Below are 17679 nucleotides of genomic sequence, written 5' to 3'. Positions count from 1 at the left end.
GCCAGGTTACTCGGGATAATTCAGGCTATTTTGTTTCACGTAGACGGTCGGTATAATGCACCTTTTCAGTTCTCGGTTCATTTTCTCTGCCCATTTGTCCCGTGGCCAAGAAGAGGACAAAGCTGCACGCCCTTTCGGTGCGTACAGAAGGCAGCCCGGGGCCTGGGAAGGGTGCTTTCTACATTGCACGCTTCAAAACTCTGCGCTGCGCATCTGGCCTAGCCTGTGGTCTATGGTAACGCGCGTCCATGCCCAGGGAGCTGCAGAGCTCCCCGTAGGAAGCAAAGAGCAGTACAAATGGCCTTTTAATTTTTTTTCCCAGCAGGAACCCTTACTTTTATTATTGTTTTTATTTTATTACAGTTATTGTTCCCTGTCTGAATCTTGTCTACATGCATAGATGTGGCCTGTCTATGGAGGAAACAGATTTCGGTCATCTTGATCGGGAGCATAGGAAATGCTTCCCATGGCCCCGTGCCACGCTCTGTTTGCATTTCTTTTACTGCGTGAATTACGTAGGGCTTTGAGTTCCCTACCAAAACCGGGCTCCCATCACACTGTCACCTCCATAGGGGAAACGGGCATTTTCCGCAAAGGCCCACGGCGCAATTAGGCGAGAGAGATAAGGGAGGGATACAGAAACAACGGCGAGGCGAAGGGAAGTGACTCACCTGGGGGCTATCTGCGAGGAATACGCAAAGGCCAGTGGTAGCCAGGAGGGGCCAGTGACACCGCCGTGCTGTGACATAGCTCGTCCCTTGTCACAGGATCGCGGACACATGCGGGACAAATAACCTTAATGCCCATAATGCTTCAAGAGCGGAAGGGCCCTCATCCTTCGGACAAAAACGCTGCTGCAAATTCAGACGCCCCCGTACGTTGCCTCGTCCCCGTGCACTGCCTTTATGCCTCACGGCTGGCACGTCAAGGGCTTAACTTGGACTTCCGTGGTTTATATACTTTCTGGTGCTCTGCAGAGAAGTGACTTCCAATCCAATCTTAATGATTCCTAGTTTTTACTTTCATTATAAATAATCCAGCCACCAAGCCAGGAAACATGAAATTGCTACTCTCCCCTTAACTGGTTTAGTGTGGACTAGGTAGTGTTAGGTTAATGGTTGGACTGGATGATCTTAAAGGGCTTTTCCAACCTCAACGATTCTATGATTCTATGACTTTATCCCTGGGACGGAGCAGCGCTTCCCCTCATGACTGTCAGCACCTGGCGTGAACCATCCCTGCCCAAATGAAGGCCTGAGCCAAGGGAGACTTTATCTTGTGCGCAAATACAGATTTGACATTTTTTCCAGCCCTGCTCAGGTCACTAATTAAAAGCCTAGGAAGTGAGCACACATGAAATCATTCCTTCCGTACAGGCAGACAGATGGAGAGAAATTCCAGCCCGTTTCCACTCTTTTGTCTTCGGGGCATTTTTGGAATTTCCTTCAGGAAGTAAGGTTATGACCCAGAGCCTTCCTCGGTGAGTAGGCTCTCGTTTCCCACAGTAAACCTTGCACAGCAATGACATACAGTACGAGAAGGTGAGGTTTATCTTCACGCTCCAACTGTATCCTGTATGAACACCATGGAACTTAAAAGTAATACCGAGAGGGAACGGCCGCGAGAGAGGAAATGGAAGTCAAGCCTTTGGAAGAAGAAACGCAGAACCTATTCAACTATGCTGCCACAGTCTTTGCTGGTGGAGCCAGTGGAGCTGCGGCGCTTACGTAGCTGAGGCCACCGTTCTACATTTCCTAACCTTCCACTGATGTTTGCAATAAGCCAAGAATTAAACTTACGGCTTATATTAGCCATATAAGTGGATTATTTCACTTATTCTGCTCTAGGCAGTCATGGTAAAACTGGCAGGCATCTGGTTTTGCTTCCGTTTGTGCTTCATTAGCTGTTGGAGACAAGTGGCTACTGGAGAGATTCTTTTAACGGCATTTCATCGATACAGCATGTGCTGATGAAAAATTACATTCTAGCGTTCATTTTGGATTTTACACAATCCTGTAAGTGGCATTATGCATCTTACGTCCCCGCGTAATTGGCTTAACTGGCTTAATCCCAGCGTGTACCGAAATCAAGGAATTCTTTCGCTGCCTTCTGTCAACAAGAAACCACACCTGGCATGAAACCCCCACAACGGTACAAAACTACGAGTAATCTGATAACAGAATCTTTAAAAAAATCAGTTTATTAATGTTTAGAAGTCAATAAAGCTATGTGCAAATTGAACAATAAAAGTCAGAAACATTTTAAATAACTATTTTTTAAACCAGGAAAAAAAAAAAATCAGTTTAATTGCACTGGAAATTTTACTACAAAGGCAATAAATTTTCTTTACAAAATACCACTTCTAGGAATTGCCAATAACTGTAGATCAGTCAATTGCTCTCAGCTATCCCAGATATACCACTTTTGTTATAGGAACACTCTAGGTGCATGAAGACTCCTGCATTCTTATTAACTTATTTACATTGTACACATTCAACCCCATTAGCACAGATTAGAAAAATAGAGGAGTAAGAATGACGCTGTGAAACAAATACATTCAATTTAATGACAGGTGCTTCTTCCATGAACTGATAAAATACAGACATGTTTGCTGAAATTATAGACATTAATACAATGTGCCAAAATGTATTGCATCTTGTTACGGAAGTGCATTTACCTATAGTCATTTCGCTTCAACTTCCCTTTTATTTTTCTGAAACTCCAAGGTATTCTTTTCAGATTTTTCCGACCGATCTTTACCTTTGGAAAGATTAGGAACCTGACACTGAAATGCCCCTTCAGTTTTTAACTCTTCTTACTTAGGCAAAAAACCCTGCTGTCGGCAATAGTATCTTATACTCCCAGATTTACCTCCAGTCATCTTAAAGAGAAATGACCTTTAGTTCTACCTTGCATTTGTCCTGATAACGCAGTTTCTTTAATGCTATAGAATAACATGGCAATCGACGTATGGAACCAACTGCTGCTCTGAGCTACTCCATAAAATCTGATGCAGTCAACGGAATCGGGCAGGTCAAAGTAACTGCAGAGCCTGGCTCGTGGGCTTCAAACGTAACACGGACCGGCGGCAAAAATTCACAGCCGTGGTTTTGCTAAATAAAGCCCCGACAGCTTTGGACTCTGCAAATAAAACCTTACGACTTAACTTAAAACTCTGGAAAGTGATGCCAAATTATGGTCGTATGTGGTCTAAATTATATTTGCGTGATCTCTTTCCTTGTTATGTGCTAAACAAACGCTTCTGACCAACTATACCAGAGCCAGCACTAAACTCGGTACAGAAAGATCTTTGTGTCAGTGGTTTGCTGCAAGTAAAGGAGAAATAACTTCACATTCTTCTCACAGGGAAAAAAAAAAAAAAAAAAAAAAGATTCATTCTCCCTCTCCCTCCTCCCCCTCTCCCTTTCTCTCTCACACACCAGGCATCATTTCACCAAGGCATCAGTCTTTCAGAGTTACTAAGGAGATTTCAGGATATGAATGCGCCTGACAATCCCGAGCTGCCTCAGTGCAAAGACAAAACATGCTCCAGGGAAAAAGATTTTTCAAGCCAGAACAGTCTGTCCCGTTTCTTGAACTCCAGCCTCGCCAGCGCACCGTTTGCCTCGTTAGAACTAATGCTACCTGCTCACTCAGCCCAAGCCTGCCGCCGTGAGCAGGAGGCGTCTCGGCTCCCCGATTTCGGAGGAGGGCTCTGAAAGACACCCCCACGCTTACTCCTAAGAAGATGAGGTAACATTGCCCGAAGACATGATGGTTTCAGGATGGTCACCTTCCTCCTTCTGTGGGTGGGAGGAGTTGTCAGACTTACTCCGGCTGAACTCCATCCCCCCGATGATCGGCCTCTTGAATTTGGTCCCAGAATCTGCCGGGGGACATTTGCAGCAGCACAGAATCTTGATGAAAGCCCTCCGCATCTCTTTGTTCGTCAGGGTGTAGATGATAGGGTTCGTGGCTGAATTGAGCACGGCCAGTACTAAGAAATATTCTGCCTTATAGAGGATCGGGCAGGTCTTCACTTTACACCCCACATCCAGTAAAAGCAGGATGAACAAGGGAGCCCAGCAGGCGATGAAGGCACTCAGGACTATGATCACCGTCTTGAGCAAGGCCAGCGACTTCTCCGAGCTCCTAGTAGCTTTGGTAATGTTTTTGCGAAACGTCAGCCTGCGGCTCCTAGTCCTCACCATGGAGTAGATCCTGCAATAGAGGACGACGATCGATAGCAACAGGCCGGTGAAAACGGTGGTGCAAAAGAGAATATAGTGCTTGTGGTAGAGAGGCAGCACGGTGGAGCAGTTGGACAAGAGGCTGATGCAGTTCCAGCCCATGATCGGGAGCCCCCCCAGTATCACGGAGATCACCCAGCAGGCGCTGATCAGCAAGAAGGAGCGGAAGCTGTTGCTGCCGTTGTGGAGCTTCATCTTCAGCATGGTGATGTATCTCTCGATGGCGATGGCCAACAAGCTGAACACAGAAGCCGACAAGGCAACGAACATGCTGCCTTCTCTCACAAACCACTGGGAGGGGGTGAGGCTGTAGGTTTTGTGTCCGGACAGCAGGAGGTTGGCCGTGTAAGCCACGCCAGCCAGCAAGTCTGAAAGAGCCAAGTTCCCGATGAAATAGTACATGGGTCTGTGAAACTTCTTGGTTTTCCAGATGGTGAGCAAGACAAAAATGTTCTCTAAGATTATAAAGCAGCAAATGATGATAAAAACCACCGACGTCACTTTTATTCCACTGTCCGAGTTCTCGTTTAGCTTTCCCGTGTAATTATAATGCTCTTTGATGACATAGTTGACATCAGTGTTGGCGAGCCTGCCGACGACCTTCAGCGGGGCGGTGGTGCCGGCGCTCATGGTGCCCAGCGGACGGTGACGCCGAGCGCAAACCCGCTGGCTGCCCCGCAGCTCCTCGGCCCCGCAGCCTGCCCGGCCCCGCCGCACGGCCTCAGAAACCGCAGCCCTGAGAACAGGAGGCACAAAGCCCGGAGTTAAAAGAAGGCAGGCCAACGACAAACGATCAACAGTTCGAGATAAATCGGCTAGGTGAATTGTATCTCAGGGGCGCAAGGGTATTCGCACAGGACTCGGTCTCATTCGGCAGTTAACGCGTTTAAAAGCTGGTTAAGCGTATTCAACACATAAGACTAAGACGACAAAAAAAGTTCTGTCATGCAGAGCCAGACAGGTAGACAGGAGTCGGCAAGGACCGCAGCAATTAACTTCTAGTCTACCTTTTTCTTCAGTAGGAAACGCGCCTCGTGATACAACAGCAGAGATTTAGAAAGGGAAAGGGCTTGATTTGATTTAACGGCAAGCGCATGAACGCCTGCACGCAAATTACTCGACGGGAGCCCTGCGTTCTCCTCCGTTAATAAAGCCTGACTGCGCTTTGGAAGGGGGCAGTTATGCAATTTACTGATGCCATCTCGAACAGCGGTGAATTCACTGGCGTGTGTATCACCTCGAAGCTGTAAACAGGAAAGGGGTGTCCTTGCTAAATAAAAGTAAGAACGTGCTTTACAAAACCCGGAGCAGGAAAAAGTTTAGAAAATCGAGACAAGTATGTAAATAGGCTGGATGGCCAGCCCATTGCGTGGGTCTGAAACAAAGAATGGCAAAAAAACCCCCTTGCGTTCGAATAATTAGCGCTGCAAGCTTTTGAAACGGGCACGATTAAGGAATGCAGATACGGAGGAAACTTCCTTTGCGTATAAGCGTTTTCTAGGGGACATTTAGAGAGAATTAAAGACGTGAAATCACGCAAGGAGAGAAGAACGGGCAGAGCTGTTCAATTACAGCCTCAGCGGGGCAAAGTATGAGGTGTGAGGCCAGCGGGCACGGCTCCGCACTCTGCTCCCGGGCTCCAGCCCGCACCGCTCCTGCCCTGCGCCTTGCACCCATCCTGTCCTGCACCGATCCTGCCCTGCGCCTTGCACCCATCCTGTCCTGCACCGCTCCTGCCCTGCGCCTTGCACCCATCCTGTCCTGCACCGCTCCTGCCCTGCGCCTTGCACCGCTCCTGTCCTGCACCGCTCCTGTCCTGCGCCTTGCACCCATCCTGTCCTGCACCGCTCCTGTCCTGCACCTTGCACCGATCCTGTCCCACACCGCTCCGGTCCTGTGCCTTGCACTGATCCTGTCCTACACTGCTCCTGTCCCGCACCTCGCACCAGTCCTGTCCCGCACTGCTCCCGGTCTGCTGCTCGCACCACTCTTGTCCCGCACCTCGCACCGCTCCTGCACTGCTCCCGTGCCACAGCACTCCTGTCCTGCACCTTGCACCGCTCCTGTCCCGCACTGCTCCTGGTCTGCTGCTCGCACCGCTCCTGTCCCGCAGCTTGCACTGCTCCTGCACTGCTCCCGCTCTGCTGCTTGCACTGCTCCCGTCCCGCACTGCTCCTGGCCTGCTGCTTGCACTGATCCTGTCCTGCACCACTCCTGTCCCACACCTCACACTGCTCCCGTCCCACACCGTTCCTGTCCTCCACCTTGCACCGATCCTGTCCCGCACCGCTCCTGGCCTGCACCTTGCACTGATCCTGTCCTGCACCACTCCTATCCCACACCTCACACTGCTCCTGTCCCGCACTGATCCTGTCCTGCACCACTCCTATCCCACACCTCACACTGCTCCTGTCCCGCACCGCTCCTGTCCTGCACCTTGCACCGATCCTGTCCCGCACCGCTCCTGTCCCGCAGCTTGCACTGCTCCTGCACCGCTCCCGCTCTGCTGCTTGCACTGCTCCTGTCCCACACCGCTCCTGTCCTGCACCTTGCACTGATCCTGTCCTGCACCACTCCTGTCCCACACCTCACACTGCTCCCGTCCCGCACCGCTCCTGTCCTCCACCTTGCACCGATCCTGTCCCACACCGCTCCTGTCCTGCACCTTGCACTGATCCTGTCCTGCACCACTCCTATCCCACACCTCACACTGCTCCTGTCCCGCACCGCTCCTGGCCTGCACCTTGCACCCATCCTGTCCCGCACCACTCCTGTCCCGCAGCTCGCACTGCTCCTGCACCGCTCTTGGTCTGCTGCTCGCACCGCTCCCGTCCCACGCCTCGCACTGCTCCCGTCCCGCACCGCTCCTGTCCCGCACCTCGCACTGCTCCTGCACTGCTTCTGCTCTGCTGCTCGCACCGCTCCTGTCCCGCACCTCGCACTGCTTCTGTCCCGCACTGCTCCCGTCCCGCACCGCTCCTGTCCCGCACCTCGCACTGCTCCTGCACCGCTCCTGCTCTGCTGCTCGCACCGCTTCTGTCCCGCACCTCGCACTGTTCCTGCCCTGCTGCTCGCACCGCTGCCGGTCTGCTGCTCGCACCGCTGCCGTCCCGCACCTCGCACTGCTCCTGCTCTGCTGCTCGCACCGCTCCCGCACCTCGCACCGCTCCTGCCCCGCTCCCATCCCATCCCGCCCCGCCTCCGGCGGCGGCAACAGCAGCAGCAGCAGCAGCAGCAGCAGCAGCAGCAGCAGGCCGGGCACAAGCAGAGCCCCGTCGCCTCTTTCGCTCGGGGCCCCGCGGCGGCCCCGGGCCCCTCGGGGCGGTGCGGGGCTCCCCGCTCCGCTCCGCTCCGCTCCTCACCTCAGCCCGCACGGTCCCTGCGCATCTTGCGTGCCCGCGGAGCGACTCCGGCAGCCGGCCCGGGGGCTCGGTGGTTTTAATGTTGCTGCCGCTGCCGCTCTCCACCCCGTTTCCGATCGCTCCCCTCTTAACTCCTCCCTGCCCGGGGCGGCCCGGCGGAGCGAGCGGTAGGCCCGGCCCCCGCGGGGCGGTGTGAGGGGGTGTAAGCGGGGTGTAAGGAGCTGGGGACGGTGTAAGCGGGGTGTAAGGAGCTGGGGACGGTGTGAGGGGGTGTAAGGAGGTGCCCGGCGGAGCCTCGCTGCTCCTGCCTCTTGCGGGACAGTGTAAGTGGTGTGTAAGGAGGTGGGCACGGTGTGAGGGGGTGTAAGGAGGTGGGGATGGTGTGAGGGGGTGTAAGGAGGTGGGGATGGTGTAAGCGGGGTGTCAGGAGGTGCCCAGCGGAGCCTTGCCGCTCCTGCCTCTTGCGGGATGGTGTAAGCTGTGTGTAAGGAGGTGCCCGGCAGAGCCTTGCTGCTCCTGGCTCTTGCGGGACGGTGTAAGCAGTGTGTAAGGAGGTGGGGATGGTGTAAGCGGGGTGTAAGGAGGTGGGGACGGTGTAAGTGGTGTGTAAGGAGGTGCCCGGCGGAGCCTTGCTGCTCCTGCCTCTTGTGGGACAGTGTAAGCAGTGTGTAAGGAGGTGGGGATGGTGTAAGCGGGGTGTAAGGAGGTGGGGATGGTGTAAGTGGTGTGTAAGGAGGTGCCCGGCGGAGCGTCGCTGCTCCTGCCTCTTGTGGGACAGTGTAAGCAGTGTGTAAGGAGGTGGGGATGGTGTGAGGAGCTGGGGATGGTGTAAGCGGGGTGTAAGGAGGTGAGGACGGTGTAAGTGGGGTGTAAGGAGGTGCCCGGCGGAGCCTCGCCCCTCCTCCCCCAGCACCCCGCAGAGGTCAGCGCTGGCCCGGGGGAGGGGGGGGACGGGACCCACTGCGCTCCCCTGCCCCCAAACACGGCCCTGAGAGGTGTTGCCACACGCAAAGAGGCCTTTGAACGTTCGGAGGATGCTGTAAGGTACCTACATGTTTGAAAACACGAAGAAAAGGTTTAAATTCGTTTTTTAAAATCGGCAAGGACAACTACTCCCAGTGCTAACAGTGCCATTACATAGAGACCAAGAGGTGAGCTCAGGTTTTGGAACTCCTCCTCCCTTCCAACTTCCAAAGGAACAACCAGCTCAGTGTACGCGAAACGCTAACTCTGTTGGTGATCTGGCTGTGCTTACTGCAGCAACTTTCCTCTTCCTCCCCGCTCTGTTCCCTTCAAACTGGAATGCAAAAGAATATGGCAGTAGGGCAGAGCTCCGCACATCAGCCTTTCACCTGGTAGCAGCGCACCCGTCGCTTGGCATAGCAGTTGTGGGGAAGCAGTTTCCCTCTGCAAGAGGGCAAGAGTAACTCTGCCCTCAGGAAGGGAGTCCCTCTCTTATTTATGCCGATAGTCACGCTTCAATTGCTCCACGCCTCTCCCAGAATGACTCAGATAAATTACACTGGCAAACAGACATTTACTCTTCCACCACAAAGCTAGAAACTTGAAAAGATGTTCGGCCTCCCGAGAGCCTGGAGGAAAATACAGCCGTTAAATTACAACTGTCAGAAAAGGCACGTAAGATAAATCATGCTTGAGGTTGACACATGCATCCCCTGCAACTGCCTGACGTACCCTAGATATTTCAAGCTTTCCCCCTTATTTAGCTAATTTATAGAAAATACGAGAGAGAAGCGCGTTCGTTAGGCATTTTCCTCTAGGAAACAATTCTCGCGTAATGTTAAGCAAGAGGAACATATTAAAGGAGCATGCTTTAATTAAAGGAGAGAATGACTCAGGGTTTCAGCAGCCAGCTGTACGGGCTTTCATGTTTAAGTTACTGGTTAACCAGCTGAGAGGGCTCCCACTCAGAGATGTCAAAGCCAACAAATGATTTTGTCAGAGGCTGTGTAAAATACCTGGGCATTTCAGTTCCACTCCAAACGCCTGGGTACTTGCATCGCAAAAAGCATCGTTAAAATTAGACGACCGCACACATTTCCAGCCCTCTTGACGTCTCGGCAGAGGGGAAACTGAAATTCATTCCTCTTCATTCTTCTCGGGCAAATGAAGCCGGACCAGCTGGATTTGCGCTGAGGGCTGTCGAAAGCCTCAGAGCTGATAGGTTACCGTAGCTCAGCTGCGCAGGTTGTAGCCTGCTCGCGAGGGCTGAAAAACAAACAGGTAAATTCGGGTTGGTCCAGCCAGCTCCACCAAGAGTATGCTGCTACCTGTTCAGCGAGGTGATTTACGCCGGGGCTGTGCTCCATCCCCACCGACGGGACGAGAACTCTTTCCTTAGTGCCTCCCCGACTGCCAGCTCCAGCGTTACGGAAGCCTGTACTTCTACGAAATAACGCTACAGAAAGCCAGGGTCTATATAGCTCCTTCGAGAACCCGGCTCTGGAACGGCCTGCAGTCAGAATAAGGAGACAGGGCGACGCAATGTTACTCATGCAGCGTTGCGGAACTAACCAGAACGCCGGCCTCCGTCGAATGCCAGCGGGCGGGCTGCGTGCGTCGGGGCACCAGACTGGTACGTAAGAGCCGCCCGACCTGGGTAAATTGGTGAAAAAAGTGTTTCTGCAGCGTGTCCGCCAGCACAGAGGCAGACGCTTTTGTTCACGGGGATCCTGAACCCGTGTACGCTCTTCCATACCCGAGTTTTTAGGATGAGCAGAAACTCCTGGTTTAGGGTCTGGCACCAAAAGGGGAAAAAAAAAAAAAAAATTGACTGCCTGCGACAGCCCAAGTTCTTGTGGAACTTCCTGTAAGAACTGAGTGCGGTGGGGATTTCAGAAACCCGGGTAGTCACAGGGCAATTTCCTTGCAGGAAAATGCTTTGATCTTGTCAGAAAAGCAGTTGCAAGCTGGGGTGCTCCCAAAGCCCGCACGCTCGCAGACCGGCGGCCCCAGGAGACGGCGCTGGCTCCGGGCTCGCGCTGCCCGACAGCTCAGCGCTGCCTCGGAGGAGCGTCTGGACGTTACCCGTCTCGAAAAGATACAGAAAATCCCTGCAAGGTAGATTAGCAAAGCATTTTTCTCCCACGCAGGACCTCTTCTGCACCTTCAAAACCCTTTATCGCTATAAACAAAAAGTACTTTTATTCATCCTGACGCAACTTAGGCCACCAACCAGAGCCGTTCCTCGCTGACGTGCTAGGTCAAGACGAGATCCTTGACAGCACCAACAGAACAGCTTTGCTCACCGAGAAAGTACCAAGAGTGGCCTGCAGAATCCCCCCAAATTCTCATGACCAGGCAAAACATAAAAAACAGCGTAAAAAGTCAGAATAAGATTTCTGCTGCAATCCCGGAGCAAGTATTTCGAATAATTTTTCAAAATTTACATTGATTGTAGCATGCTCCTATCTGTGCCTTTAAGTAACTAACGCTTCTCAAAATCTGTAAGAAAAAAAAAAAAGACAAACCCAAGCTAATTTGTTCAAATGGGTTAAAATGATGCCTTCAGTGAAGTACATGCAGGCAGAAGAAACGTAATTATAATATTGTGAGATAGCTCAAGCCGTACTGGGAGAATATGCCAGGAAGTTCTGAGAAAGCGGAGAGAACGCTGAAAGTGAGCATTCCTGTATCTGTGAGAAAGCCATGAAGAAAAGAGTAAACAAAATGATTTTATTAATTTGTTAACATAACAGTGAATACAAGCTGTTGATACTGATTATTGATTAATACTTACTAGGTGCTCTCTGAGTACCCAAGAGAACAATTTAGACTTCTTGGTCGGTTTAAAACGAATTAATGTTTCAGCTGCATCACTTTTGCAGTATAGAACAATCTGGTTTTAAATTATCCTTTCCGCAGTGGATGGGTTAGATGAATTAATCTTCTGCTGATACTCACAGTGTTCAAAAATTCCGTATCTGCTTCCCTCAGATTAAAATCAAAAACCTGGTTTGGAAGGGGGGGGAAAAAAAAAGTGAGGAGGACATTGCAAAGACTAAAGCACACATTTGTTCAGTGTTAGCATTCTATAATTTAGGTGGTCTTGGTTTTATTTTAAGTTCTTGATATTGATAAATCTAATATTCATTAAATGGCCTTTTTTATTTTAAAAGGCTAGTGTAAAAAGTTTGCTATATTCATTTCTGTGACAATTTGTGCTCTATTTTTAGATCGCTGAGCTGAACATAACGTTAGGAAAAGCTTAACTCCGCATGGAAGGAATTGAAGTAGTTGAGAAAGCAACCTGCAATGGGTTTACTGGATATCATTGCGCCCAAACCCGTAACACGCTTTGATATATCTGATGGCGACACACGTTTTTTTCATATGTATGAAAATATAGCAGAAGTTCTACACTAGTGAAACTGTATAATGCAGCATTAGAAAACTTTTTGAAGGTTGAGTTTTTATTCCAGTGATACAGATCGGTCAACTAAAGTCCCACTGTACGTTTTCTGCTAGGGTAAGCTGAAGACATTAGTGATAATGAAGTGATACCAGTGATAACTGACCTTAACATGCCATGCTGAAGAAACAGAAGTCTTAGATGGAAAATCCGTAATTATTTGGCAGACTACAGATATTACTTATCTGTAATATTGGGGGGTGGGCAGTAAAATAACTGTTTCCTGCAAAAACAAAACAAAACCAAACCACGAACCCAATTTTTCAGATTAATCAAAGGTACTTCTATCTGGTTTATAAGGCATCATGATAATCAGGCAAAAATCTCACAAACCATGGGATACAAAATAGCTGGTTGCTGTCTCATTAATATAAAGAGTCCATTAAATGTATTTTTTTCGACATCAGGAAAGTGAGTTTATAACCACAGTATATGTACGACCTTGACAGCTACGCTTCGGATTAATCTTCCACCATCTTTATACAGCACCTAAAGTAAGTGATTTACTATAAATTCACTTTGGCAACATTATGCTTATGGATAGTCAATGGGATGCATCCGGGTCATGAAGAACCATTAGGAAAGAATGAATTCGTAGAAAAAAGGAAAAAAAAGGCCAAACCCAGAATAAAACAACCCAACAATCTCTGCTCTCCTTGTTACCAGGAAACTTGAAAGTAATTGTACACCCCCTGCTCCACATTTCCCAGCCAAGTTATGAACTTGACACTAGTTCATTATACTGGAATTTTGAAGCCTCATCTAGAAAGGCCTGGAAGTCTATTTTGCAGGAGAAAAAAACAGAGCCATCATTAATAGGATGATAATGCTGCTAACATACTCATGAGTTTCCTAGGAGTAGTTGAGCTACAGAATGGTTCTCGGAGGGCACTGGCCAGCAAAGGCACTATTAAGATCATAATTATTCCTCTTGGGCTCAGTGATTGAGATCTGGTCCCATGGATCTGCGCAAAGTTGCTTAGAGAAGCACATCCCCTAATGCTGGCCGTGCCTGCCGTGGTTTACAGAGCGATACGTCTTGTATCACCGGGAAGTAGCACCAGCGTCATTGATTCCAATCCATTTCAGGCTTTGTTGGGTTTTTTTCCTCTTTTTTTCTGTTTTCTCCAATGGGTAGTGGCAAGTTTTGGAGATAGTTCTCATGCTGTGGTCCCTTAGAAGTCATTGCTATTCTCTAATGTCCTGGCAGCTGTAATTAGTCCAACGTGATGCTGCAGGTGGATAAGCAGCCATTCAGAAAGACAAATAGCTGCGTCATTTAGATCATAAACATAACATAGGCTCACTACAAGGCAGTGCGAACACTTGACGTTTTCTTTCAAAAGTGCAGACATCTTCACGTGGAGGCTGCAAAAAGTGCCAGAAGATTGAAGGACCGAAAAGGACTCCCAGCACAGGAAGAGGAGAAATTGCCAGGAGGTTGGCTTATCTGCCGCTTTCACCCAACGCACCGTCCTCGGAGCCCAGCTCCAAAGCTTTGGAAGGGGTGTGGCCAGGGGGAAAGGGTTAACTGCTTGGATGCAATTAGTGGCAGCAAGAGCTACTCCACCTTTGTCCCCATTTGCAAAACCATGGGGTTAACGCCAGCTTTCCTGTCAGAACAGTTCAGCGCTTGCTGGTTTAAGAAGAAAATCAGCTGGTGTTAACCGCAGTGCAAGAAGAAGGGCGAGCAGCATGCAGCCTGCTGGGCTCAGTGGATTTGTGAATGCACGAGTATTATAGTTTCTTTATTACACACGCTCGTCAGGAAAACGATGTCTTGAAAGTTTTGTTGGGGGACAGGTGCGGTAGGAACACTTCTGCAGCCCGATGAAAAAGAATTTTCCTGGAGTACGCGCTTTACAAACCCATTCCCATTAGTTTCCCATTAAATTTTCTTAGGTAATCTCCAGTGACATATAGGACGAAGTTCAGAAATAGGCAAGAAAAAAGGAGAGAGGGAGCCACGCGGAGTCAGGCAGGAAGCTACTTGGCTGCACAGAAAAACGGCCTCGCCCTTCCCACTGACTTTCAGTTTATTTTCTTCCTTTCCTTATTTGTTTCAAGAGAGGTCCCTTCCATGAAGAGCCACAGCGCTCCTGCAAAGGCAGCTGATTGCACTTAGCTAGATAACACTGATAAATTGTATCTTCTTTTAAGTAATGGTTTATCTCAACTAGAAAGGAGTGCCCCAGTTGGTCCCTGCCATAAATGACCTACATAATAGGGAAGGCGAAGCGCCTTCAATTTTCAGGTGTGTTCCCTGTTCCTGCTGGCAAGGTGATGGGTTACGCTGATAAAATGGGTGCATTGCTGTGCCTTAAAAATGGTCGTTGTGGGAAGGTGGAAAAGTTCTCTCTCTAGAGAAAGCTTGTCTTACAGAAATATGGATGAGGGGAGGAATTTCAGCCCTGGAGAATAATATGCACGTAATTCCAGGAATTCACTTGAGGGATGAATTCTGAGTTTAAAAAAAAAAAAAAAAGAAAAAATCTTCAGAAATGAGCGCCTCCAGGCTAACTGACCAAAGAAGAAATAACTAATGAAGCTAAACTTTCTGATTTTGTATGTTCAGCACTTTTATATCCTTTTGGTCTTCGAGGTTCTGCTTCTATTACAGAACATCACTCCTCACTGCTACCCCTAAATCTCACTGCTGTTCACTTTCCAATTTCTTATTAGTTGTCTTCTTTCTTTATGCTATGATCAAAGTTGTTGGTACTTTCGAAATGTTCATTTAGATGAGCTGATGCAGACTTATTCTTCAGCAGCCTTTGCTTAAAACTACCCACCACATCTGTAATGCCAATTTAGTTGTAGAGAGGAGCATAAAATATGAATCCGCCGAGTCTGGCTTTCCCTCTGCAACCTGATGAAAAGCAAAAGAGGATTTGCTCCGTGATTCCAGTTTAACTAATTCAGTATAAAACCTGTGAATGCCAGATCCAGAGGAAGAGGCTCCCGTGATGTATCCCAAGCACGCAGGAGATAACAGGTGCCGGTCTCTTGGGGCAATTACAGCTTCTAGCAGAAAGCATTGGCCAGGAGCGATGGCCCAAAACAACGGCCATGAGCAATGGCACAAAACAACGGCCAGGAGTGATGGCACAGCGTGCAAAACTGCGCACCGCGCCCGGGAGAAAGAGAGCATGGCTCAGCTGAGTCCTGGCACTTAAAAAGCTTGTATTGCCTCAAATTACTCAATTTTGTACCTAGCTAAAATTAGACTCTTCCATAATTCTAAGACTGCTACCTGGTGGCAAAGGAATTGCTAGGAAAGATTACCCAAAAAAAAAAAAAAAAAGAAAGTCCTGAACTAACAACAATTAGGTCTGAAGGTAGTTGGGAAAGTAAGTATCAAATTAAAACCATAACTTGGCACAACTACGCCTTAAGAAGAATGGTTTTTTAGTAATACTATTTCTATCTGATTGTTCCTTTCATTACTCATCGTACTGCTTAGACACCGTGATCTAGACCAGACAAAACGGTGGCCTGGCTTCCTAGCAAAAGCAGATGCAGACACAAAACCCGCTGTAAAATCCCTTTGACAGAGGGAACAATGACAAACATCGATGAATTAGGAAGCCACCCTCACTGGAGCCTGAAGTCATCTGTGTGGGTGGATTAGCAAGAAAATCTGGGTTAGTTCTGTGCAGCTCAGAACAGGGAGGCAATCAGTCAGAAATAAATGCCGAAAAAACAGAGCTGTTCTGACCGTCATGGGCATTGTAGCCACGCGGCTGGCCCCAGCTGATATTGTCATACCGAAGGTAGGATCTGCCAGCGCACATAAGGATTCGGGGTTCACTTCATGAGCATCGTTTGCCTTGGAAATAGTACGTTGATGTGACGGCTGTTTCTTTAGAGAGAACTAGAGGTAAAACTCCAACTTCTCGTTCGTAGTTTCGGGGAAAGCCTTCACTGCCAAAAAGGCAGAGCGAGTGCACGCTAGGCACAGGGCTCGCCTCCAGCCCTCGCTTTATGAATTTAGGTACACTCTGAGGCAAGGAGTCCCTCAACAGCACCATCACAGGGTTTTTTTTCCACATTGCTAAGGTATTGTTCTCTAAAGCGACTTTTCAAAGGCAGGATTAGCTGATGACCACTGGTAGGAAGGTTTATTTCTGGGCGATCTTTCCAATTTTCACTTAGTCATTGCCATCATTTTCTGCAAAGGCTAAAAAAAAAAGCCTAAAAATTACCTTCATTTTATAAATAAGCCTTACTGTTTGGAACTATTGAACCCCTCATCACAACAGTCAAGCCAGGGACATAGCTGTTCTTCAGACACCTAACGTGGCATTCCCAGATGCTGAAGCACCCCAAACTGCGGGCCATGCTTGAAACTCCAGAAAATAACCTTACTGTGGAGATGGCCTCTCTGTCTTGGAACAGTACCTTGCACAGGTGTTAGCGAGCGCAGCATTTCATACAGCCTCTTGTATTTTAAAATAATAAATGATACATTAATGATTCCAGAGGCAAATCTAGACAAATTTTCCCAGAAATGTTTACCAGGAAAAACCAGCCAATTATTGAGGAGCTGTTACCAAAAAGGTGAGTTTGTCTGTATTTTAATTCAAGCCATGCAGAAGCTCTACTTTGAGGGCAAACAATGCAGGCTCGAATATATGATTGCTAAGTCACTTCTTGATAAAAAACTAAGGAGCTTTGTTTCACGACATGACTAAAGCAGAACAGCACTGGGAAAACTGCCTCAGGAAGTCCACACACAATATAAATCATAGTCAGATTTTCCATACCTTTCTAGACACAGGAACTCCCAAAATATAAACCAATGTGGCCAGAAGCTGAATACTCAGCTGATAAAAGACTCTGCAGACGTATTTCTCAAAACCGATCTGTAAACTACATATATCTATATAAACACCTATCTGTCTGCATACATTCATGTTCTATAAGAAAGTCTGAGGAACAGCATAGTCTCTTAATGAGATTTCCTGGACAAATCCAAAAGGAAAGCTAAATTAATTCTCACTAAAAGCTACGCAAAGATTTCTGCTTTGTTATACCTACAGGCTCGTGTATAGCACGCATAGAACTCTCTGGGTCAATGCCATTATTATGCAATAATACGCATAAAACTTTTTTTGGTGATGCTCAGATATTGCTTATTACAGTGAGACTATATTTTTGATGGAGATTTGCAGTAGATTGTACAGTATAAATACTGTAATAATAATGGTATTAACATATTTTTTTCCACCCAGCTTTTTCTTCTTCATCCATTGTATCCCTCTAAGAAAGTACTTGAAAAATTGTTTCATACTTGTGTTGTACACAAGTAGGCGGCATTTTTTTCTTACATTTTTAAGGAAGGGATATCTTCTCACACTCCTTGATTGAACGGCCTGACGCAGGGTCAATGGCATCGATAGGAGGCTTTGCACGGGCTTCAAGGAACTACGGATCAGGATTTGAGATAGAAATGTAAGATCTCTGTACAAAAGCGCTACCCTCAAAAATAGCTTTTCTCTGGTATCAAAGTTAAGGATTTCAAATCAGTTATCATTAATAGCAGACATCAATCTGACGATTCCATTCTTAGTGTAACCTTCCCTGAATTTAAATTACATGCTGTGACTCACGGATCACCGACAAAGGAAAAAGC

The 17679-nt window shown here is 48.3% G+C and overlaps 1 protein-coding gene across 1 annotated transcript; it reads right to left on the bottom strand.

Moving 5' to 3' along the window:
- Positions 1–3430: 3430 nt before the first annotated feature.
- On the bottom strand, positions 3431–4880 carry S1PR1 (sphingosine-1-phosphate receptor 1). Its single transcript, XM_009491775.2, has one exon. It carries the CDS (start codon positions 4878–4880, stop codon positions 3741–3743), a length of 1140 nt encoding a protein of 379 aa, XP_009490050.2. The 3' UTR covers positions 3431–3740.
- Positions 4881–17679: the final 12799 nt, after the last annotated feature.

The sequence above is a fragment of the Pelecanus crispus genome, chromosome 5 (genome assembly GCF_030463565.1).
Source record: "Pelecanus crispus isolate bPelCri1 chromosome 5, bPelCri1.pri, whole genome shotgun sequence".
Lineage (NCBI taxonomy): Eukaryota > Metazoa > Chordata > Aves > Pelecaniformes > Pelecanidae > Pelecanus > Pelecanus crispus.
Note: the sequence above shows the minus strand (reverse complement) of the source record. Positions and strands in the feature narration are given on the sequence as shown.